This window comes from Schistocerca nitens, chromosome 11 (genome assembly GCF_023898315.1).
Source record: "Schistocerca nitens isolate TAMUIC-IGC-003100 chromosome 11, iqSchNite1.1, whole genome shotgun sequence".
NCBI classification, from domain to species: Eukaryota; Metazoa; Arthropoda; class Insecta; order Orthoptera; family Acrididae; genus Schistocerca; species Schistocerca nitens.
The window spans coordinates 180783751-180809866 of record NC_064624.1 but is presented as its reverse complement, the minus strand read 5'-3'; the positions used below and the strand labels follow the sequence as shown (position 1 = coordinate 180809866).

The following is a 26116-nucleotide window of genomic DNA, read 5'->3' as shown; positions in this document are numbered from 1 at the left end:
TGGGATCCGTACCAGATAGGGTTGATAGAAGAGATACAGAAGATCCAATGGAGAGCAGTGTGCTTTGTTACAGGATCATTTAGTAATCGCGAAAGCGTTACGGAGATGATAGACAAACTCCAGTGGAAGACTCTGCAGGAGAGACGCTCAGTAGCTCGGTACGGGCTTTTGTTGAAGTTTCGAGAACATACCTTCAGCTAGGAGTCAAGCAGTATATTGCTCCCTCCTACATATATCTCGCGAAGAGACCATGAGGATAAAATCAGAAAAATTAGAGCCCACACAGATGCATAGCGACAATCTTTCTTTCCAAGAACAATACGAGACTGGAATATAACGGAGAACCGATAGAGGTACTCAAGGTACCCTCCGCCACACACCTTCACGTGGCTTGCGGAGTATGGATGTAGATGTAGATGTAGACAAGTATAAATAAATATATCAATGGGAGTTGTGGATTTAGGAATCTTACACTATTAGTGAGGAGTCATATAAACAACATTTCCCAAAAAATATCAAGACTGTGTAACTGACCAATTCTCTTCTTCTAGTTTTTTGCAATAGTAATCACAAAACATTCCAAAAAGCAGTCACCAGTTCTGAACAGTGAGAGACTTCATCGAGCGACCTTCACCAGACTACACAGAAGCACACAGTGTAACACTGATGTAAGGAAGCCATTGCATTGTCAACGTAAGTACAAGTAAAAGCTACAGGAAGAAGATGCTGTGATATGCAAATGATTGGCTTTTCAGAGCATTCACACAAGGTTGGCGCCAGTGGCGACACCTACAACGTGCTGACACGAGGATAGTTTCCAACCGGTTTCTCACACACAAACAGCAGTTGACCGGCGCTGCCTGGTGAAACGTTGTTGTGGTGCCTCGTGTAAGGAGGAGAAATGCGTACCATCACGTTTCCGACTTTAATAAAGGTCGGATTGTAGCCTATCGCGATTGCGGTTTATCGTATCGCGACATTGCTGCTCTGTTGGTCGAGATCCAATGACTGTTAGCAGAATATGGAATCGGTGGGTTCAGGAGGGTAATACGGAACGCCGTGCTGAATCCAAATGGCCTCGTATCACTGGCAGTCGAGATGACAGGCATCTTATCCGCACGGCTGTAATGGATCGTGCAGCCATGTCTCGACTCCTGAGTCGACAGATGGGGACGTTTGCAAAACAACAACCACCTGCACGAACAGTTCGACAACGTTTGCAGCAGCACGGACTATCAGCTCGGAGACCGTGGCTGCGGTTACCCTTGACGCTGCATCACAGACAGGAGCGCCTGCGATGGTGTACTCGACCACGAACATGAGTGCACGAATGGCAAAACCATTTTTTCAGATGAATCCAGGTTCTGTTTACAGCATCACGATGGTCGCATCCCAGTTTGGTGACATCGCGGTGAATGCACATTGGAAGCGTGTATTCGTTATCGCCATACTGGCGTATCACCCGGAGTGACTGTATGGGGTGCCATTGGTTACACGTCTCGGTCACCTCTTGCTCGCATTGACGGCACTTTGAACAGTGGACGTTACATTTCAGATGTGTTATGACCCGTGGCTCTACCCTTCATTCGATCCCTGCGAAACCCTACATTTCAGCAGGATAATGCACGACCGCACGTTGCAGGTCCTGTACGGGCCTTTCTGGATACAGAAAATGTTCGACTGCTGCCCTGGCCAGCACATTCTCCAGATCTCTCACCAACTGAAAATGTCTGGTCAATGGTGGCCAAGCAACTGGCTCGTCACAATATGCCAGTTACTATTCTGGATGAACTGTGGTATCGTGTTGAAGCTGCATGGGCAGCTGTGCCCGTACATGCCATCCAAGCTCTGTTTGACTCAATGCCCAGGCATATGTAGGCCATTATTATGGCCAGAGGTGGTTGTTCTGGGTACTGATTTCTCAGGATCTATGCACCCAAATTGCGTGAAAATGTAATCACGTGTCAGTTCTAGTATAATATATTTGCTCCATGAATACCCGCTTATCATCTGCATTTCTCCTTGGTGTAGCAATTTTAATGGCCAGTAATGTACGATTATTACCATTTTATCGATCAACAGACAAATTCTCACAGTTTTCAGAATGAAATTTCACTCAGCAGCTGTGTGAAATGATTTGAAACTTCTCACTTCGGTACACCAGACTGGAAATTGAACTTGGTAGCTATGCCTTTTATGGGCAAGTGCTCTAACGATTGCACTATCCGAGCATGGTTTATGACTCAGCTTTACAGCTTTGGAAGATAGGGGATGAGGTGATGGCAGAAGTAAAGCTGTGAGGGGAAGTTGTGAATTGCAGCAGGACAGGTCAGTCAGCAAAGTGTTTGCTTGCAAAAGGCAAATGTCCCAGTTTCCAGTCCCAATCTAGAACACAGTTTTAATATCCGGGTTTCACTCTGCAACAATTGTCACTGCCTCAGTTACCACCTGATGGAAGTTATAGCATCGTTTACAAAATGGTAACAGTTAGTCTGCAGAAAATGTTTTCCACTGCTCAGGATCACCACCATTAGTGTGTTACCACAGTTGAATGCCATTTCGAAATGAAGTACAGGAGGGACCGTGCCTCTGGCAGTTCTGTTGCCAGACGGTATGCTGAATTTGTAGACACTCATTGTTCATGCAACGGTTGGAGCAAGGAACATCACAGCACGTTCTGTCAGAAAAACTTATCGGATGTTTAAATGAGTGACATGCAGCTGTTTAACTGTCTTTTATTGTAACTGCTGGTTTCACTTTGCACTATCATGACAGTACATGCTTACACTGAAATAAAGCATGTAAAGCTTGCACTTTATGAATTTCTAGTTGTTTCACAGATTTTTACATGATGATGTAAACTGAAAATGGCAGTTACAATGGCACAGCACTCCAATCCACATAGAGGTTAGAATTATTTTCAAATCAATAACTCAAGGTTTTAAACATGGCTGAAACAGCAACTGTTGAAATTCTTCACGATAAAGGATGACAGCCAAAACATTTGCAGGATAAAAATTTATTAAAATTCTTGACCAAGGTTTTGGTATATATAAATATACCTTCATCAGAAGTAAAAAATCCTGAACAGCAGGACACTTTCATCAGCAAAACCTTAGCATTCGAAATGAGAAACACTAGAGCTTAAGTAACAGTGAAATTACCAGAGTAATATAGGCACAAAATCTTTTAGTTACTTACTCAAATTACGTCATGCAATGGAGATTAATAAAACAATTGTGCCAAAGGCGTCGTCAATAATTAAGACATCTTCTCCACTTGTACAACATGACTACAGGCACAGGGTCAATGCAAACAGTTTAGCACCAGTACTTCGCCTATGAACTATCGAGACGAGAGTGTGAAAGCACTAGGCCAGATGGTTTCGCCGAGAGAGGGCACTTGTGGTATGTGCCAGACACTCGCGCATACTAAAATCCATGGATACCTACATAAGCGCATCAAAATTATTAAAAGTTGTGCTAATTCAAACCTTCTGTCTTAATAAATAAAACATATCAGACCATTTAAAAACATTTATGTAAACTAGAAAATATGGAACCAATTTACCTGTGTCCTAGTGTCAAACAGATTAAGCTTGCGCTATGGAGCACATCTAACGAGAGAAGGCAGTAGTGTAATGCACGAGAATCTCGCGTAACGTAGGCGGTGAAATATATACTAGCGAAAACCACCAGAATGTTACGGAAAACGAAACGATCTGTCGTTGTGAATAAAACCATACTAGTCAATTAACCACACATACACACAAACATCAAAAATACGTCTTAATTATTGACGACGCCTTTGGCACAATTGTTTTATTAATCTCCATTGCATGATGTAATTTTAGTAACTAACTAAAAGATTTCGTGCCTGTATTACTTCGGTAATTTCACTGTTACTTAAGCTTTAGTGTTTCTCATTTCCAATGCTAAGGTTTTGCTGATGAAAGTGTCTTCTGTTCACGATTTTTTACTTCTGATGAAAGTATATTTATATATACTGAAACCTTGGTCAAGAATTTTAATAAATTTTTATCCTTGAACTGTTTTGGCTGTCATCCTTTAACGTGAAAAATCAATAACTCCCACAAAATTTTGAATCTGACAGCAAAATCTCATGTTATACGAGTGCAAACAAATATAAATGATTTAAAGGTAGTACAGATAGAGCTGAATGGACAAACAGTGGATGAGGCACCTTGTGTGAAGTTCCTCGGGATCTGGACAGAAAACATAAAGCTCAGTCAAGTCACAGCGCAACACTCGTCACAAAAGGACCAAAGAATGGTTCTAATCAAAAGTAATCACCACATGTGTTGTTATACAGGGAGTACATAAAGTCTGGGAACACTTTCAATTATTTATTGCACAAGAACTAAACATTGCACAGATGCCATACATATTGCATTTTGAAGAGACACTCTGAAAGGTTTTTTTTTTTTTTTACAAACATTCGATATGCAAACCATGAGTGACCCGGCAGACATCTACATCTACATGGATACTCTGCAAATCATATTTAAGTGCCTGGCAGAGGGTTCATCGAACCACCTTCACAATTCTCGATTATTCCAATCTCGTATAGCGCGCGGAAAGAATGAACACCTATATCTTTCCGTACGAGCTCTGGTTTCCGTTATTTTATCGTGGTGATCGTTCCTCCCTATGTAGGTCGGTGTCAACAAAATATTTTCGCATTTGGAGGAGAAAGATGGTGATTGGAATTTCGTGAGAAGAATCCGTCCCAACGAAAAACGCCTTTCTTTTAATGATGTCCAGCCCAAATCCTGTATTATTTCTGTGACACTCTCTCCCATATTTCGCGATAATAAAAAACGTGCTGCATTTCTTTGAACTTTTTCGATGTACTCTGTCAGTCCTATCTGCTAAGGATCCCACACCGCGCAGCAGTATTCTAAAACAGCACGGACAAGCGTAGTGTAGGCAGTCTCCTTAGTAGGTCTGTTAGATTTACTAAGTATCCTGCCAACAAAACGCAGTCTTTGTTTAGCCTTCCCCAAAACATTTTCTGTGTGTTCCTTCCAATTTAAGTTGTTTGTTATTGTGATACCTAGGTATTTAGTTGACTTTACGGCCTTTAGATTAGACTGGTTTGTCGTGTAACCGAAGATTATCGAGTTCCTTTTAGCACTCATGTGGATGAGCTCACACTTTTCGCTATTTAGGGTCAACTGCCGCTTTTCGCACTGTTCAGATATCTTTTCTAAATCGTTTTGCAGTTTGTTTTGGTCTTCAGATGACTTTATTAATAGATAAAAGACAGCGTCATCTGCAAACAACTGAAGACGGCTGCTCAGATTGTCTCCAGAATCGTTTATATAGACGAGGAACAGCAAAGGGCCTGTAACACTACCTTGGGGAACGGTAGAAATCACTTCTGTTTTACTCGATGACTTTCCGTCAATTACTACGTACTGTGATCTCTCTGACAGCAAATCACAAATCCAGTCACATAACTGAGGCGATATTCGATAAGGACGCAATTTCACTATGAGCCACTTGTGTGGTACAGTGTCAAAAGCCTTCCGGAAATCCAGAAATATGGAATCGGTCTGAAATCCCTTGTCAGTGGCATTCAACACTTCATGTGAATAAAGAGATAGTTGCGTTTCACCAGAATGATGCGCTCGGGTTCCCGGGTTCAATTCCCGGCGGGGTCAGGGATTTTCTCTGCCTCGTGATGGCTGGGTGTTGTGTGATGTCCTTAGGTTAGTTAGGTTTAAGTAGTTCTAAGTTCTAGGGGACTGATGACTATAGATGTTTAGTCCCATAGTGCTCAGAGGCATTTTTGAACCAGAATGATGTTTTCTAAACCTATGTTGACTGTGCGTCAATAGACATCAATACGGTAATCGAATTGTGGCCATACCCGTCCCACCACGGCATCGTCGACTGTGGCAGTCACTTCCCGTATTCTCTCCTGGAGCTCTGCTACATCACGTGGTGGAGGCGGTACATACACCGGATCTTTGATGTGTCCCCACAGTTAAAAGTCACACGGAGCGAGATCTGGTGATCGGGGACGCCATTTCGTGAAACAGCTGTCCCCTTCTGCAGCACGGCCAATCCGTCGATGTGGTTGTCCGTGTTCAGGTACCCACGATCTTCACAATGAAAATGAGGTGAAGCCCCAGCCTGCTGAAAGATGAACGGGGAGTCCGACTGCACTCGAGGCATCAGCCATTGCAACATGTCCAAGTAGGAATATCCAGTGATAGTGCTCTCAGCGAAGGAGAACGGCCTGTACAGTTTTCGACATGACGAGGCAGAAAAAACTTTTGCCTTTGGGGAATCGTGCTCAAATTCAATGCATCCGTGTGGATGCTTTGTACCCCAGACTTGAGAACTATGCCTGTTCACTTTCCCATTAGTGTGAAAAGTGGCTTCATCACTAAAAATTAAGCGATCAACAATGCCGTCCCCATCTTCATTCAATTCAGACTCAAAACACTTGTCTTTGTTGTTGTCTTGTCATTGAGCATCTGCACTAGCTCCAATTTCAATGGTTTCATAGGCAGATTCTGTAACAGGACTTTCCACATTGTCATTGGAGCCATTTCAAATTCACAGGATGCACGACACACTGATTTCTTTGGCCTCATTAAGAATGTCTCTCGTACATTCTTCACATTCATTTCACTCACACTGGGACATCCGATTCTCTTTGCCGGGCACAAGCAACCCATCGTAACGAATTTGTCGTGCCAGTGGTAAATGGCCTTCCTTGTCAGTGGCTTCTTACCGCACTTGGTTCTAAACATCCACTGAACAGCTGTAGCATACTTGTTTTTGTCAAACTCTGACACACAAAAGCTCGCTCCGCACCTGAAGTCACCACATTTGAGACCAGCGCTGACTATCGGCAAATTACCAAACTACGCTGTGGCGGTAAAAAAAAACTTTCAGGGTTTCTCTTCAAAATTACATATACAGGGTGTTACAAAAAGGTATGGCCAAATTTTCGGGAAACATTCCTCACACACAAAGAAAGAAAATATGTTATGTGGGCATGTGTCCAGAGACGCTTACTTTCCATGTTAGAGCTCATTTTATTACTTCTCTTCAAATCACATTTATCACGGAATGGAAACACACAGCAACAGAACGTACCAGCGTGACTTCAAACACTTTGTTACAGGAAATGTTCAAAATGTCCTCCGTTAGCGAGGATACGTGCATCCACCCTCCGTCGCACGGAATCCCTGATGCGCTGATGCAGCCCTGGAGAATGGCGTATTGTATCACAGCCGTCCACGATACGAGCACGAAGAGTCTCTACATTTGGTACCGGGGTTGCGTAGACGAGAGCTTTCAAATGCCCCCATAAATGAAAGTCGAGAGGGTTGAGGTCAGGAGAGCATGGAGGCCACGGAATTGGTCCGCCTCTACCAATGCATCGGTCACCGAATCTGTTGTCGAGAAGCGTAAGAACACTTCGACTGAAATGTGCAGGAGCTCCATAGTGCATGAACCACATATTGTGTAGTACTTGTAAAGGCACACGTTCTAGCAGCACAGGTAGAGTATCCCTTATGAAATCATGATAACGTGCTCCATTGAGCGTAGGTGTAAGAACATGGGGCCCAATCGAGACATCACCAACAATGCCTGCCCAAACGTTCACAGAAAATCTGTGTTGATGACGTGACTGCACAATCGCGTGCGAATTCTCGTGAGCCCACACATGTTGATTGTGAAAATTTGATCACGTTGGAATGAAGCCTCATCCGTAAAGAGAACATTTTCACTGAAATGAGGATTGACACATTGTCGCATGAACCATTCGCAGAAGAGTACCCGTGGAGGCCAATCAGCTGCTGATAGTGCCTGCACACGCTGTACACAGTACGGAAACAACTGGTTCTCCCGTAGCTCTCTCCATACAGTGACGTGGTCAACGTTACCTTGTACAGCAGCAACTTCTCTGACGCTGACATTAGGGTTATCGTCAACTGCACGAAGAATTGCCTCGTCCATTGCAGTGTCGTCGTCGTTCTAGGTCTTCCCCAGTCGCAAGTCGTAGGCTGGAATGTTCCGTGCTCCCTATGACGCCGATCAATTGCTTCGAACGTCTTCCTGTCGGGACACCTTCGTTCTGGAAATCTGTCTCGATACAAACGTACCGCGCCACGGCTATTGCCCCGTGCTAATCCGTAACAAATGGGCATCTACCAACTCCGCATTTGTAAACATTGCACTGACTGCAAAACCACGTTCGTGATGAACACTAACCTGTTGATGCTACGTACTGATGGGCTCGATGCTAGGACTGTAGAGCAATGAGTCGCATGTCGATACAAGCACCGAAGTCAACATTACCTTCCTTCAATTGGGCCAACTGGCGGTGAATCGAGGAAGTACAGTACATACTGACGAAACTGAAATGAGCTCTAACACGGAAATTAAGCGTTTCCGGACACATGTCCACATAACATCTTTTCTTTATTTGGGTGTGAGGAATGTTTCCTGAAAGTTTGGTCGTACCTTTTGGTAACACGCTGTATATGATACCAGTACAATGTTTGGTTCTTGTGCAATAAATAATTGAAAGTGTTCCCAGACTTTATGTACGCCCTGTACTTATCCCACTGGGAGCTTAGATGACGAGCTCCCATTTCATAGAATGTGGTCAGCCACTCACAGACCCACTCTTGCACTTCTTTGTCTGACTGAAACCAACAGCCAGACACGTTTTTCTTCAGGCACCGACTACGTGAAAATCACACGATGAAGGATTCAGGCTGTACACGGGATACTGTAGTGTTTCCAGACTGAACTGCCAAAGCGTCACCTCTGTCCAATTGGCAGCGTAGAGGTGATTGTCGTCGTGCCTCGGAATGATTTCGTCCGACAGCATTCCCAGCAATGTCCTTATGGCGTGCCACGTTTTCTGCAAACCGTCTTCATAGGGTTACGTGATGAGTTTCCGTTTCCAGAAGCTCTTATTTGTCCACCCTTTAAATACATCCACTGAGCAGCTCTGTAATCGACATATGTAAACAGGGTGCAATGGCAGACGTAGTTTACTATGCTTGACGGCCCATTTAACCTGAAGCAGAGTGTTGTTTTAATAATGATGAAATCTAAATAGCACTAAAAGAAATCAAAGTAGCATGGATGGTTGGTCAAATGGGTGGGTGGGTGCTTGGAGGGGGGCGAATGGCAATTGACCCTGCTCTCCCCCTCTCCCTGCTCCCTTCTCCTTTTGCGGCCATCAATGCCCACCTCTTTTCAGGACCTACCACCGTCTTGTTTGCAACCAGCTGTTTAATGAGGCGCTAGCTAATGGAAAGGAATGCGTGGCTCCTAGTGTGTACTATAGAGTGAGCCAGGCGACGTTACGGAACTGACCACGGTCACGTTGTGCGCAGTCGGCGTGGTAGACGTCGTGGTTGGGGTCGAGGTCGAGGTCGCGGCCGTGGTCGCGCTCACGGTCGTGGCGGGCAGTTCCGCGCTGCGCCGCCAGCTGTCAGCACCGGCGCCCGGCGCCGCCGCAGTGCTGCCGCCTGGCGGCGAGTTGTGCGCGGCGCGCGGCGGCGACAGTTCGGCGCTGCGCCGCCAGGTGGCAGGGGTACCGCCGCTGCCGCCGGCCGGGGAAGCCCCGGCGAGGCCGTCGCGGAAGAATGCCTCCCGGCGGCGAGCGTTGTCTGGCGTCGAACCCGGACCTGCAACAGAAGGAGGACGCCTGTAGATGAACTGCAGCGAAACGTCAACAATGAGTCACATATTACTCACAGTGGCGCAGGAGAACAGGTGAAACCGTTAAACGAAATTTCTGAAAACACTATCACCGATCTTATGTTAATATGATAATTAAAAAAAAGCAGTCTTGATGGCAAATTTCTTTTAATCGGAGTGACCGGTTTCTATCCTTAAGGAACATCTTCAGAACGGCAGCAGTGACTTCAGCGTCGTGGATCGGCGCAGCCTGCTCCATGCAAGTCCATCTGCCGTTCTGAAGATGATCCTTAGAGATTGAAACCGGTCAGTCCGATTAAGAGAAATTCGCAATCGAGACTGTTTCTTAATTATCATGAAATCGTTAAAACTGAACAAAGCTCCGAAGCCTGATGGAACCCCTGTATGCCGAATTCGCTGCTGAGGTAGCACCTGTTTAGCTCCGAAAACTAAACCGTATTCAGTGGTTGGAAGAAAGCGCAGCTCACACCCGTCTACAAGAAAAGATGCAGAAGTGATGTACAGCAGCACAGCCCAATATCTTTGACATCTATTCCTTGTGGAAACTCACAAAACGTATGCTGAGTCCAGATGCAAAGATGTATTTGCAACAGAATGACTTCCTTCATGACAACCAGCACGGATTTCGAAAACATCGATGTTGTGAAACCGCACTAACACGTTCCTCACATATACTGAAAGCTGTGGATCAAGGCAGATCGGGTAGATGCGGTATTTCTCGATTTTCGAAAAAGATTTGACTCAGTACCACATCTACGCTTATTATCGAAAGCACGTAAGTATAGCGGCTCTAGAGAAATTTATGACTGAATAAAGGATTTCTTTTTTTTTTCCTTTATTTCTTTTGTAGAGACGACCGAGACGGTTATATTAAATGGGCAGCCGTCGACAGAAGTAGAATTAACTTCAGGTGGGACCCTTGCTTTTCCTATTGTTTATTAACGAACGTGCAGACACGATTACTAGTAACCTCAGAAATACCAAAATTGATGCAGTTATCTACACTCGTGCTCATAAATTAAGGATAATGCTGTTACACGGTGAAACAACGCTCTGGTGGGCGGTTTGCGGGTTTAAATCACCTCAGGGTATGACCATGTGGTTTTGTTTGACCTGCGGTCGTCGCACGGTTTTGCTGGCAGCAGTCCACATACGCACAGGTGTGTTGCTGCATGTCAGAGTACGGTGCAGCGAGTAAGTGTGCAGACGCTTTCAGACGAGCTAACGGTGACTGTGTGTTGAAAATGGCTCAAAGAACACGAATGACATTATGAGGGGTAGGATACTAGGGCGACTGGAGGCTGGTCAAACACAGCAGGTCGTAGCACGGGCCCTCCGCGTGTCACAAAGTGTGACCTCGAGATTATGGCAACGATTCCAGCAGACAGGAAACGTGTCCAGGCGCTACAGTACGGGACGTCCACAGTGTACAACACCACAAGAAGACCGATATCTCGCCATCAGTGCCCGCAGACGGCCACGGAGTACTGCAGGTAGCCTCGCTCGGGACCTTACCGCAGCCACTGGAACAGTTGTCTCCAGACACACAGTCTACAGACGACTGAACAGACACGGTTTATTCGCCCGGAGACCTGCAAGGTGCATTCCACTGACCCCTGGTCACAGGAGAGCCCGTAAAGCCTGGTGTCAAGAACACAGTACATGGTCATTGGAACAGTGGTCCCAGGTTATGTTCACGGACTAGTCCAGGTATAGTCTGAACAGTGAGTCTCGCTGGGTTTTCATCTGGTGTGAATCACGAACCAGATACCAATCCCTTAATGTCCTAATGGGACCTGTATGGAGATGGTGGTCTGATGGTGTGGGGTGGGATTATGATTGGCGCACGTACACCTTTGCATGTCTTTGACAGAGGAACTGTAACAGGTCAGGTGTATCGGGACGTCATTTTGCACCAGTATGTCCGCCTTTTCAGGGGTGCAGTGGGTCCCACCTTCCTCCTGATGGATGATAACGCACGGCCCCACCGAGCTGCCATCGTGGAGGAGTACCTCGAAACAGAAGATATCAGCCGAATGGAGTGGCCTGCCTGTTCTCCAGACCTAAACCCAATCGAGCACGTCTGGGATGCTCTCGGTCGACGTATCGCTGCACATCTTCAAACCCCTACGACACTTCAGGAGCTCCGACAGGTTCAAATGGCTCTGAGCACTATGGGACTTAACATCTGTGGTCATCAGTCCCCTAGAACTTAGAACTACTTAAACCTAACTAACCTAAGGACATCACACACATCCATGCCCGAGGCAGGATTCGAACCCGCGACCGTAGCAGTCGCGCGGTTCCGGACTGAGCGCTTAGAACCGCTAGACCACCGCGGCCGGCAGCTCCGACAGGCACTGCTGCAAGAATGGGAGGCTGCTCGACCACCTGATCCGGAGTATGCCAACCCGTTGTGCGGCCTGTGTACGTGTGCACGGTGATCATATCCCATACTGATGTCGGGGTACATGCGCAGGAGACAGTGGTGTTTTGTAGCACATGTGTTTTGGGACGGTTTTCTCAAGGTATCACCAATACCGTGGACTCACAGATGTGTGTGGTGTGTGTTCCCTATGTGCCTATGCTATTAGCACCAGTTTTGTGTAGTGGCACCACATTATGCAATTATCGTTAATTTATGAGCATGAGTGTATAATAAAGTACTCTGTGCAAAGGAGCTGCACAAATAGTTTCCCAGGTCTTCATAAGATTTAGTGTCATATGGAGCGGCAGAGGAACGACTATTTAAGCGCCTCTATGCCTGACCTATGTAAGTAGTCTCACCTTGTCTTAGCGATCCCTTCGGAAGCGGTGCTTAGTGACCGTAGTACACACGTATTCCTACAGTCATGACCTGAGCTGATTCTTGAAACTTTGTTACGCTTGCTTTCAAGGGATTGTTTGGGTATATCCTCAAGCAAATGCTAGTTCGATTCTTCCAGCGTCTCCCTTACTCTCACCCATCAGTCGAACAATTAAATGGCTCTGAGCACTATGGGACTTAACATCTGAGGTCATCAGTCCCCTAGAACTCAGAACTGCTTAAACCTAACTAACCTAAGGACATCACACACATCCATGCCCGAGGTAGGATTCGAACCTGCGACCGTAGCAGCAGCGCAGTTCCAGACTGAAGCGCCTAGAACCGCTCCGCCACAGCAGCCTGTAGTCAAGCAATCTGACCGTCATTGTACATGTTAAAATATTCCCTGTTCAACCTGTTTGGTATTCCCCACACCTTCAGCAGTATTCCACGATACGTTATCCGTGAGTCTACTTCAAGACTCCAATTTCTCAGTATTCTACCAATCAACAGAACTCTGCCACCTGGTTCAGCTATGACTTAGCCTGTATGTCCATTCATATCCATACCATGTGTTTATTAACGCAGTTATCTGTAAGAATTGGCCGTTTCCAGTTAGCAATCATTGATATGGTAGTCATAGGATATGACGTATTTTTCGTTTTGTGAAAGGCACAATTTTACACTTGTTGACATTTGCAACAACTCGTCAATCTTTGGGCCACTTTGCATGTTTACCAAGATCTGAGTGAATATTCGTTGTCTGAGCTCCATTTTGGATAGCGCCATTTTACCACGCACGCTATACTTTAAGCACGGCGGCACACGAACGGTTTACATGTTTAGCCGTTTCGGAAACGCTTTCTACCGTTGCCCCGGAAAGCTAACGACCATTCACTTTCGAACGTTTGGGCTGCGTTTCCGCTGCACTGTTATCCTCGTATGCCCCACACGCTTCATGTGAAGGGATTATTCCAATAGTGGTACAAGTCCATTTTTGTTCATACTGAGGTACAGAGTCCTAAAGTTAAATGAGCGCTGAAAAATCTGCAGTTATCTCACCAGAAATATTCAAGTGTATACTCAAGTATAGATGCCAGGTGATCAAAACGTCAGTATAAATTTGAAAACTTAACAAACCACGGAATAATGTAGATAGAGAGGTAAAAATTGACACACATGCTTGGAATGACATGGGGTTTTATTAGAACAAAAAAAAAAAATAAAGGTCACAAAATGTCCGACAGATGGCGCTGGACAGCAAAACGTCAGTGACTGCCCATGACAATCGTGTATAAAAGGAGCTGTGATGATAGATAGAAGCGCCAGCAGTCGCAGCATGTTGACGTTACCTGAAAAGGCGCTTTTAGTGAAGCTGTATTATCAGAATGGGATATGTGCTAGTTCAGCGTTACGATCCTATCGCCATAGGAAGGGGATTCGAACGGGTAAAGGTCCGTTGACAAATGCAGCTGTGGCGAGAATGATTTCGAAGTTCGAAGCCACGGGTTGTTTAGACGATAGACCCCGTAGTGGCCGACCGAGCACAAGGGGTAATGCTGCTGAGACAGTTCAGGAAGAAACGGAGACTGTAGCGGGTTCGTCTGTGCACGGGGAAGTCAGCGCTCGTGCAGTCGCACGTCGCGCCGGCATTCCGTACACTACTGTTTGGTTGGCACTGAGGCGTACCCTCCGATGCTGTCCGTACAAAATCCATCGGCATCGTGAACTGTTACCTGGCGATTTAGTGAAGCGGAGGGCATTTGCGGTGTGGGCGTTTCAAAAGATGGCGGAAGATGACGATTGGTTGAGTAACGTGTTGTGGACCGACGAAGCTCATTTCACGCTCCGAGGGTCTGTCAACGCCCACAACTGCAGAATTTGGGCTACCGAAAATCCTAGGTCTGTTGTGGAAGCTCCATTGCACGACGAGAAAGTCACGGTATGGGTTGGATTTACCACATCTACCGTTATCGGGCCTTTTTTCTTCGAGGAAATGCGTGATTCTGGTTTTGTAACTGCTACCGTCACGGGTGAGAGGTACGCCGATATGTTACAGAATCGCATCATACCCAGCCTGGCTGATAAACACCTGCTGGAACGTACGATGTTTATGCAGGCATATTGCTAGACGCGTGAAAGATCTCTTGTGCGCGCGTCGTTTGGTGACGATCGTGTGCTCAGCCGCCACTTTCGTCACGCTTGGCCTCCCAGGTCCCCAGACCTCAGTCCGTGGGATTATTGGCTTTGGGGTTACCTGAAGTCGCAAGTGTATCGTGATCGACCGACATCTCTAGGGATGCTGAAAGACAACATCCGACGCCAATGCCTCACCGTAACTCCGGACATGGTTTACAGTGCTGTTCACAACATCATTCCTCGACTACAGCTACTGTTGAGGAATGATGGTGGACATATTGAGCATTTCCTGTAAAGAACATCATCTTTGCTTTGTCTTACTTTGTTATCAGATGAAGCGCCATCTGTGGAACATCTAACTTTTATATTTTCTTGGTTCTAATAAAACCCCATGTCATTCCAAGCATGTATGTCAATTTGTACCTATCTACATTATTCCGTGATTTATTCAGTTTTCAAATTGATTCTGACTTTTTGATCACCCGGTATATAAAATCTGCAGTTATCTCACCAGAAATATTCAAGTATGTATAGTCATTTAACTTTAGGACTCTGTGTCTCAGAATGAACAAAAATGGACTTGTACCACTACTGAAATTACCCTTTCATCGCCGATTTCGTCCAAATTTATAGAATATGCCAGAAACGAAAGTGAGAGAAGTGGGACCTCCGGGTGACCATGTCTGTAACAATAAGTACAGCACTGTTGGCGCGTGTCGGGCGAGCGAGGCATGAGCCATTTGTGTTGGCATTGTTTCCGGTTAGCAGCATGCGCAGTGCGATGAGTACAGAACCGTGGGGTCGAGTCCCTACACGGAAACCTTTTATTTTCAATTTTTATGTCACTTACATTTGCAAATACACCGAATTAATGATTGTTGTTGTTGTTGTTGTGGTCTTCAGTCCGAGGACTGGTTTGATGCAGCTCTCCATGATACTCTATCCTGTGCAAGCTGCGTCATCTCTCAGTACCTACTGCAGCCTACATCCTTCTGAATCTGCTTAGTGTATTCATCTCTTGGTCTCCCTCTACGATTTTTACCCTCCACGCTGCCCTCCAATGCTAAATTGGTGATACCTTGAGGCCTCAGAACATGTCCTACCAACCGATCCCTTCTTCTACTCAAGTTGTGCCACAAACTCCTCTTCTCCCCAATTCTATTCAATACCTCCTCATTAGTTGTGTGATCTACCCATATAATTTTCAGCATTCTTCTGTAGCACCACATTTCGAAAGCTTCTGTTCTCTTCTTCTCTAAACTATTTATCGTCCACATTTCACTTCCATACATGGCTACACTCCATACAAATACTTTCAGAAATGACTTCCTGACACTTAAATCAATACTCGACCCTAACAAATTTCTGTTCTTCAGAAACGCTTCCCTTGCCATTGCCAGTCTACATTTTATATTCTCTCTACTTCGACCATTACCAGTTATTTTGCTCCCCAAATAGCAAAACTTCTTTACTACTTTAATAGTCTCATTTCCTAATCTAATTCCCTCAGCATCACCCGACTTAATTCGACCTCATTCCATTATCCTCGTTTCGCTTTTGTTGATGTTCATCTTATACCCACCTTTCAAGACACTGTCCATTCCGTTCAACTGCTCTTCAAAGTCCTTTGCTGTCTCTGACAGAATTACAATGTCATCGGCGAACCTCAAAGTTTTTGTTTCTTCTCCATGGATTTTAATACCTACTCCGAACTTTTCTTTCGTTTCCTTTACTGCTTGCTCAATATACAGATTTAATAGCATCGGGGAGAGGCTACAACCCTGTCTGACTCCCTTCCCAACCGGTGCTTCCCTTTCATGTCCCTCGACTCTTATAACTGCCATCTGGTTTCTGTACAAATTGTAAATAGCCTTTCGCTCCCTGTATTTTACCCCTGCCACATTCAGTATTTGAAAGAGAGTATTCCAGTCAACATTGTCAAAAGCTTTCTCTAAGTCTACAAATGCTAGAAACGTAGGTTTGCCTTTCCTTAATGTTTCTTCTATGATAAGTCGTAGAGTCAGTATTCTCTCACTCGTTCCAACATTTCCACGGAATCTAAACTGATCTTTTCCGAGGTCGGCTTCTACCAGTTTCTCCATTCGTCTGTAAAGAATTCGCGTTAGTATTTTGCAGCTGTGACTTATTAAACTGATAGTTCGGTAATTCTCACATCTGTCAATACCTGCTTTCTTTGGGATTGGAATTACTATATTCTTCTTGAAGTCTGAGGGATTTCACCTGTCTCATACATCTTGCTCACCAGATGGTAGAGTTTTGTTAGGTCTGGCTCTCCCAAGGCTGTCAGTGGTTCTAATGGAATGTTGTCTACTCCTTGGGCCTTGTTTCGACTCAGGTCTTTCAGTGCTCTGTCAAACTCTTCACGCAGTATCATGTCTCCCACTTCATCTTCATCTACCTCCTCTTCCATTTCCATAATATTGTTCTCAAGAACATGGCCCCTGTATAGACCCTCTATATACTCCTTCCACCTTTCTGCTTTCCTTTATTAATATATACTATTTATTCGTGTCTTTATAAAAGGCATAAGAAGGAAAGGCAAAGGATAAATTGGGATTGCAAATGAATTTCCAGGAAGGTATCGTTAAGTGCACACGAGTATGTCGTATGTAAAATTAGACACTTTCTCTACTTTGTAGTTCATGATTTACCCATGCTGGGGCGACATTCATCGTAAAGACAGGAGAGCAGTAATTTTCTCGGCATTTGCACCAGGAACCTACTGTTTGTGCGAAACTCCCGAGGATGGCTACATGAAGTTAAACTAAAGGAAGACGAAGAAAGATAATTATTAATTACAGTTCTCTCTCAGACACACACAGCGATCACAGGCCCTGTAGACCACGCGCTGCATCGAGTATCTGCTTCCACCGCCTTCTATCTCTCGCAGCCTCCCTCCACCCTGCGGAATTTCCTAATGCTGCGATGGCCTCCTTTATGTCATCTTTCCACCTTGTACGAGGTCGGCCCAATGGTCTTGTTACCTGGATAGTTCCTTCAAATGCTTACTTGGTGATTCTGTTGTTTTCTATACTAGCCACATGTCCAGCCCATTGCAGTCTCCTACTTTTGAATTTCTGGATGACAGTGGGTTGCTTCATTAGCTGATAAATTTCACCGTTCTTTCGAATTCTCCATACGCCATTCTCCAACACAGGTCCCCAGATTTTTCTCACTACTTTTCTTTCGAAAACATTCAGTTTTTCTCTTTCATTCTTTGTAATTGTCCAGCTTTCTGAAACGTACCGTACTATGGGGCAGATAACAGTGTTGTACATTCATCTCTGTGGTGATTGACAAACCTTTACTTTTGAGTGGGTTGCTTAGTGAGTACAGACATCTTGACCCTGAGGCTATTCTTTCATTTACATCCATTGTTATGATATTTTTACTGTTGAAGCAGTTCCTCCTAGGAAACTTATTCGCAGAGTTGTCGAGGAGGCTGTAACTGCACTTCTTTCCCGTACCGTACTTGCCTTCCCTTTCCATGAAGTCTATGAGAATATTAAGACATGCAATATATTCAGCACTATTCAACTTTATTTGCGGTCCAGAATGAGATTTTCACTCTGCAGCGGAGTGTGCGCTGATATGAAACTTCCTGGCAAGCAGATTAAAACTGTGTGCTCGACCGAGACTCGAACTCGGGACCTTTGCCTTTCGCGGGCAAGTGCTCTACCATCTGAGCTACCGAAGCACGACTCACGCCCCGTCCTCACAGCTTTACTTCTGCCAGTATCTCGTCTCCTACCTTCCAAACTTTACAGAAGCTCTCCTGCGAACCTTGCAGAACTAGCACTCCTGAAAGAAAGGATACTGCGGAGACATGGCTTAGCCACAGCCTGGGGGATGTTTCCAGAATGAGATTTTCACTCTGCAGTGGAGTGTGCGCTGATATGAAACTTCCTGGCAAGCAGATTAAAACTGTGTGCTCGACCGAGACTCGAACTCGGGACCTTTGCCTTTCGCGGGCAAGTGCTCTACCATCTGAGCTACCGAAGCACGACTCACGCCCCGTCCTCACAGCTTTACTTCTGCCAGTATCTCGTCTCCTACCTTCCAAACTTTACAGAAGCTCTCCTGCGAACCTTGCAGAACTAGCACTCCTGAAAGAAAGGATACTGCGGAGACATGGCTTAGCCACAGCCTGGGGGACGTTTCCAGAATGAGATCTTCACTCTGCAGCGGAGTGTGCGCTGATATGATACTTCCTGGAAGATTAAAACTGTGTGCCCGACCGAGACTCGAACTCGGGACCTTTGCCTTTCGCGGGCAGGTGCTCTACCATCTGAGCTACCGAAGCACGACTCACGCCCGGTCCTCACAGCTTTACTTCTACCAGTATCTCGTCTCCTCAGATTGTAGAGCACTTGCCCGCGAAAGGCAAAGGTCCCGAGTTCGAGTCTCGGTCGGGCACACAGTTTTAATCTGCCAGGAAGTTTTATTTGCGGTGTAAGTAAGGCAAATATTGAAATTAGAAAAGGCAAAAAAAAATTTCTGCACAGGGTATACACACTGTATTACCATCACGCAGTCTTAACGCTGCTCCAGCCGTTATCTGGGTACTACACCAACATACAGCGTGACAATTATTGAACTATATGGAAAAAAACGAAAATTAGTTAATAACTACAGCGTGCACACACTTTATGCAACATGTAAACGTCACTACAGATATTCGAATTTAGGTTATGACATGTTCGGTATGCGTACCATCATTGGAAAATTCTGCAGGACACGCTAAAGTGTCGCAACATCGACGCTGTCGATGACCTCCCGAATGGCTGTTTTCAGCTCAGCAATTGTTTTAGGGTTATTGCTGTACACCTTGTCATTAATGTAGTCGCACAGAAAGGGATCGCACGTGTTCAGATCTGGAGAATATGGCGGCCAATCGAGGCCCATGCCAGTGGCCTCTGGTTACCCCAGAGCCAGAATTCGGTTCCCAAGGTGCTCCTCCAGGACATCAATCTCCTGCTTCGATGGGGTCGAGCTCTATCTTGGATGAACCACATCTTGTCGAAATCACTGTCACTTTGGATGATGCTGATGGCCGGCCAGTGTGGCCGAGCGGTTCTGGGCGCTTCAGTCAGCAACAGCGCGACCGCTATTGTTGCAGGCTCGAATCCTGCCTCGGGCATGGATGTGTGTGATGTCCTTAGTTTAGTTAGGTTTAAGTAAAGTTCTAAGTTCTAGGGGACTGATGACCACAGATAGTGTTCAGAGCCATTTGAACCATTTTGAGGGCTCGGTCAATTTCCTTGCTGGTGTATCCGTTTATCATGAAGGCTGACCGTAAGTGACTTAATTCATCTTGCAAGTGAGCTTCACTAAAAGCGCCTTTTCAGGTAACGTCAACATGCTGCGACTGCTGGCGCATCTGATTCTCTCTCTCATCACAGCTCCTTTTATACACGAATGCTATGCGCGGTCACTGACGTTTTGCTGTCCAGCGCCATCTGCCGGACATTTGTGAACTTTTTTTTTCCTAATAAAACCCCATGTCATTCCCAGCATGTGTGACAATTTTTACCTCTCTATCTAGAATATTCCGTGGTTTATTAAGTTTTCAAATTTATACTGACTTTTTGATCACCTGGTATATATACTTGAATATAGACTTGAATATTTATGGTGAGATAACTGCAGAGTTTTCAGCGCTCATTTAACTTTAGGACTCTGTATCTTAGAATGAACAAAAATGGACTTGTACCACTATTGAAATAAGCCCTTCATATAAAGCGTGTCGGGCATACGCGGATAAGCCGGCCGCTGGTGGCCGAGCGGTTCTGGCGCTACAGTCTGGAACCGCGCGACCGCTACGGTCGCAGGTTCGAATCCTGCCTCGGGCATGGATGTGTGTGTTGTCCTTAGGTTAGTTAGGTTTAAGTAGTTCTAAGTTCTAGGGGACTTATGACCTCAGCAGTTGAGTCCCATGGTGCTCAGAGCCATTTGAGCATACGCGGATAACAGTGCAGCGGAAACGCAGCCCAAACGTCCGAAGGGGCATGGTCGTTAGCTTTCCGGGGCAACGGTAGAAGGCGTTTCGGAAAGGGCTAAACATGTAAACTGTTCGCGTGACGTCGTGCTTAAAGTATAGTGTGCGTGGTAAAATGGCGCTATCCAAAACAGCCGCCGAGACAACGAATATTCACTCAGATCTTGGTAAACATGCAAAGTGGCCAGAAGGTCCTAACTCTTTATTTCATACAGTTCAATAACTGTCGACCCTGTGAATGGTTCACGCCTCACCCGAGCAGCGCCAGAAATGCTTTTTTCTTTCCCTGACGTTTGGCCGCCTGCATCTGCCACTTCTGTCACTTTTACTTGAGTTTCATGGCCGGCATGGACGATATATGTGGTGTCACCGCCAGACACCACACTTGCTAGGTGGTAGCCTTTACATCGGCCGCGGTCCGTTAGTATACGTCGGACCCGCGTGTCGCCACTGTCAGTGATTGCAGACCGAGCGCCACCACACGGCAGGTCTAGAGAGACTTCCTAGCACTCGCCCCAGTTGTACAGCCGACTTTGCTAGCGATGGTTCACTGTCTACATACGCTCTCATTTGCCGAGACGATAGTTTGCATAGCCTTCAGCTAGGTCATTTGCTATGACCAAGCAAGGCGCCATATTCAGTTACTATATGTCTTCTGAACAGATAATATTGTGAATCATGTACCGTCAAGAGCGACGTTTCTCTTTAATGGATTAAAGTTAAGTATCAAACTAATTCCCTCCGCTTTCTGAATTCTCATTCCCTGCCATGTTCCAGACCTCACGTCAGTATAGTTCTTCCCTCCTCACGCCAGCCTGCGTGAGCTAAAACGCGTGCATTTCGGCCTCCAGTTGTAACACGGCGTTGGCTCTCCTGCCAACACAACAATATATTTGCTCGAAATCGCTGAAGACGAGTCAAATGCCTATCGGATATCGAGAAGTACGGCATTTTCTCTGAATGCCTTCCCCACGGATTCCAGCAAATGTGTTACGTGTGAAAAAAACTGCGAATTGGGTTTCCGATTATCGATGTTTTCGGAATCGATGCTGGTTCGCTTAAAGGAGGAGGTCATTCTGTTGGAGATGCCTCATTACGTTTGAGCTCAGAATCTATATTACTAAAGGACGAACTTGTTCACTACGCTGCACAGTCCCGGAGGAGGATGCGTATCTGATGGCTTTCGAGGATACCAAAAATTTGATTTTCACTAATTCATATAATTATTGAGCCGATTTCAGAATTTAAAATGCTGTGATAAACTACTCATTAAGGGGACCACTCCTCGATAGATTAAGGTTTTATTTAAGTACTCTGAAAAGTATTTAGATGAAAAAATTTTTTTTCGAGCATTTAAAGGGCATTTTCCTACCACGTGTGTTTATGTGCCACGCCCACTTTTCTGTCACCCACTTTTCTGCATATATTTTAGAACTTTATATCCCCTATATTGCACGTTAGGGATTTTTTTTTTATTTTACTCTCGAGTGTGTTGGCTATCCTTGCACAATGCAACGGTCGGTATTCTTTTGTTTCTGCTGTTTGTAAACAACACGCTTTCAAACATGCGGCTAGTTCTGTTCAAGTGTGGTTGCGAGTAGTTGTTATACTTACGTTTGCAGTGAAACTAGGAGTTCATGATGCTGTTATTACGTTCAATTGTGGTAATATTGGAAACTGTTGCGTACTGAGAAAGGTGGGAATTAATCCAGGTGAGAATATGATCGCTGGGCTGCAACACTGCGATAAAATGATAATAGCCGATGCAGACAGGTCGGCATCTAATATGGCCAAGAAAGCAAGACAAACATCTATTATGTTTCTGGATCTGCGTAGGTGCCAGTGATGGCCGTGTGTTAGAAGGAAACCAGCTGAGTGCCTGGAACGAGCCTTCTGCATGCTACGCACAACGGACATACACCTGGAGTTACGGTCCGTTACAATGCTGAGTCTGCTCCTCCCAGCAATCTTGTACAGTGGCTGCATTCTTGCCAAGTCTTTCTGCAATATCGCAAAAGGAACATTCACCTTCCCGTAGCCCCATTACACGACATCGTTAAAACTCAGTGAGGTGTCGAGAATGGCGTCTTTGTCGCCTTAAGGGGCTCCGGAAACGCTCAAAATCATGAAAAGTTCAATTTTTACTTTTTTGCGTTTTCTGAATCTGCAGACTATTACCTTTTAATAGATGTATAATTTATTCAATTCCGAAGACTACAACTATTTTTAAATTTTTTTTGAAATGTGTTCTACATGGGCGTGACCCACTGTGGCGCTGTTAAACTGCTGTCAAATGGTGTTATTATTAACGTCCGTGTTCATCAGGTACATTTTAGTGATGTGAGATAAAGTATGTGTTGTGGCTAACCTGTGATGGTTCAATATATATCGCTGGTGTGATTGTCGATTGTTTCATGTTTATTTACTCTGTCGTTATCTCGAAAATATTCGTAATTAATTCTGTTTCTTGAGTCTCTGTTTTGTTGAAGTATAATAATGAGTAAAAGTAAAGTTATTAGAAATTCTCTGAAGGCTTTTAAGAAAAGGAGAAATGTTGGAAAGCCAAAGGTATGTGTTATTACTGTAAACAAAGACGATGAAAATCCCCAACATAGCTTGTGTCCCAAAGAAGAAGACAGTTGGTGTAAATATAACAAAGGATTGCTAACTGGTGAAGTGTACACTCATAAGCATAGTCTGCCTCATGCAATAATGCAGGTGATAAAACCTATTTTCAGAGACTTGGCAGCACCTGAACTGTTGAAAAAGTGTATTCACGGAAAAACTCAAAACCCCAATGAAAGTGTAAATAGTGTTATATGGTCGAGAAACCCCAAGACTGTATTTGTTGGAATAGAAACACTTCACTTTGGTGTGTATGATGCTGTTGCGACTTTCAATGATGGCAACATTGTAAGGTGCAAGGTATTTAGAAATATGGGACTGAAGATAGGTTCCAACATGGTACGAGCGATGCTTGCTTTAGACAAGGAACGCCTTCGGGCTGCAGACAGGGCTGTAAAGAGTCTAGAAATACAAGCAATAGTAAACAGGAGGAGGAACAAGAGGAAGCTGGAGGAGGAGTTTGCAGAGGATGAAGATAATCCATCCTATGGACCTGGAATGCACTAAAAAGTTAATCCAATCTTTGTCGCTCGATTCCCAAAACTTTTATTTCCTCATACTAATTTACATGTTTTCTAAGGATCTTCCAAACATATTTGTTTCAAACTTTCAGTAAATGTTACACAGTACCTTCTGCATTTTTCCAAAAAACTGTATATTTTTGAATATATAAATAAAAAATTTCAAAAAAATGTTGTGAATTTTCATTACAATTGAAAAAAAATCATCTTTAATAACTGAACTAAAATTTTGTAAAATCCCTGTGTTAAGTTGTAGCCCATATTCCAATAAATAATCTATAAAAAGTTCAACTTCCTACCTCAAATACTTTGTGAGGAAAGATGTAATTTATAAGCGTTATTTTAACATTGCAAGTATAGGGCGTTCCGGAGCCCCTTAAAGGTATCACAGCTAACACCAGCTGACCGTGTCCAATATCACGATCGTCATAGTGTGTGTTAAAGCAAACCTGATTTTCATCGTTCAAGAAGAATATAATAATTCCAATCCCAAAGTAAGCAGGTGCTGACAGATGTGAAAATTACCGAACAATCGGTTTAATAAGTCACGGATGCAAAATACTAACGCGAATTCTTTACAGGCGAATGGAAAAACTGGTAGAAACCGACCTCGGGGAAGATCAGTTTGGATTCCGTAGAAATATTGGAACACGTGAGGCAATACTGACCCTACGACTTATCTTAGAAGCTAGATTAAGGAAAGGCAAACCTACGTTTCTAGCATTTGTAGACTTAGAGAAAGCGTTTGACAATGTTGACTGGAATACTCTCTTTCAAATTCTGAAGTTGGCAGGGGTAAAATACAAGGAGCGAAAGGCTATTTACAATTTGTACAGAAACCAGATGGCAGATATAAGAAGAGTCAACGAGGGGCATGAAAGGGAAGCAGTGGTTGGGAAGGGAGTGAGACAGGGTTGTAGCCTCTCCCCGATGTTATTCAATCTATATATTGAGCAAGCAGTGAAGGAAACAAAATAAAAATTCGGAGTAGGTATTAAAATCCATGCAGAAGAAATAAAAACTCTGAGGTTCGCCGATGACATTGTAATTCTGTCAGAGACAGCAAAGGACTTGGAAGAGCAGTTGAACGGAATGGACAGTGTCTTGAAAGGAGGGTATAAGATGAAGATCAACAAAAGCAAAACGAGGATAATAGAATGTAGGGTGATGCTGAGGGAATTAGATTAGGAAATGAGACACTTAAAGTAGTAAAGGAGTTTTGCTATTTCGGGAGCAAAATAACATGATGGTCGAAGTAGAGAGGATATCAAATGTAGACTGGCAATGGCAAGAAAAGCGTTTCTGAAGAAGAGGAATTTGTTAACAACGAGTATAGATTTAAGTGTCAGGAAGTCGTTTCTGAAAGTATTTGTATGGAGTGTAGCCATGTATGGAAGTGAAACATGGACGATAACTAGTTTGGACAAGAAGAGAATAGAAGCTTTCGAAATGTGGTGCTACAGAAGAATGCGGAACATTAGATGGGTAGATCACATGACAAATGAGGAGATATTGAATAGAATTGGGGAGAAGAGGAGTTTGTGGCACAACTTGAAGAAGGGAGCGGTTGGTAGTACATGGTCTGAGGCATCGAGGGATCACCAATTTAGTATTGGGGGCCAGCGTGGAGGGTAAAAATTGTAGAGGGAGACCAAGAGATGAATACACTAAGCAGATTCAGAGGGATGTAGGTTGAAGTAGGTACTGGGAGATGAAGAAGCTTGCGCAGGATAGAGGAGCATGGAGAGCTGCATCAAACCAGTCTCTGGACTGAAGACCACAACAACAACAACAGTGGCGCTAGTATATGACTGGCGCGAAATTTGAACAGACACTACCTTGCAGGTGTAGAAACATGCCTACCAGCTTTCGTTTATTTCGCACAACTGCTTCTTGGTATTACGATATTTTTTCTGGCACTGTTATGGCAGTTACCTGAGAGATAATAAATGCCTCATTTACTTTATGTCTCGATTTCACTTGGCCGCCCTCAGCCATGCTGGTCCCAGCTTATGCATTGGTTTAAACCTTTACTGTTACTCTGCTTTTGGTTTCCCGGTGTTATTGCGGTTATGCCGTAGTCCTTCTTCCTTCTACATGTGGCAGCAACGGTGTGTTTCGATATTCCTACCTTGTACTATCTTTGGTCTGGTGCTTATAGTTTCCGGCTGGCCGGTGTGCGGCAGTCGGTCGGTTGGTGTGGATCAGCCGGGAAATCTCCACGCGGAGCAGTGGGCCGGGCCTGCTGGTGGTCTTTACGCAGTGTCGGAGTGTGTGGGAG

The 26116-nt window shown here is 44.7% G+C and overlaps 1 protein-coding gene across 1 annotated transcript in view; it reads right to left on the bottom strand.

Moving 5' to 3' along the window:
- Positions 1-26116, bottom strand: part of LOC126212758 (serine/arginine repetitive matrix protein 2-like) — a 629880-nt gene that overhangs the window by 273889 nt on the left and 329875 nt on the right. Inside the window, exons 5-6 of the mRNA XM_049940165.1 lie at positions 9568-9691; positions 9378-9492 (exon numbers count right to left, since the gene is read on the bottom strand). Of these exons, the coding sequence (XP_049796122.1) occupies positions 9378-9492; positions 9568-9691 (239 nt within the window). The remainder of the gene's footprint in view (positions 1-9377; positions 9493-9567; positions 9692-26116) is intronic.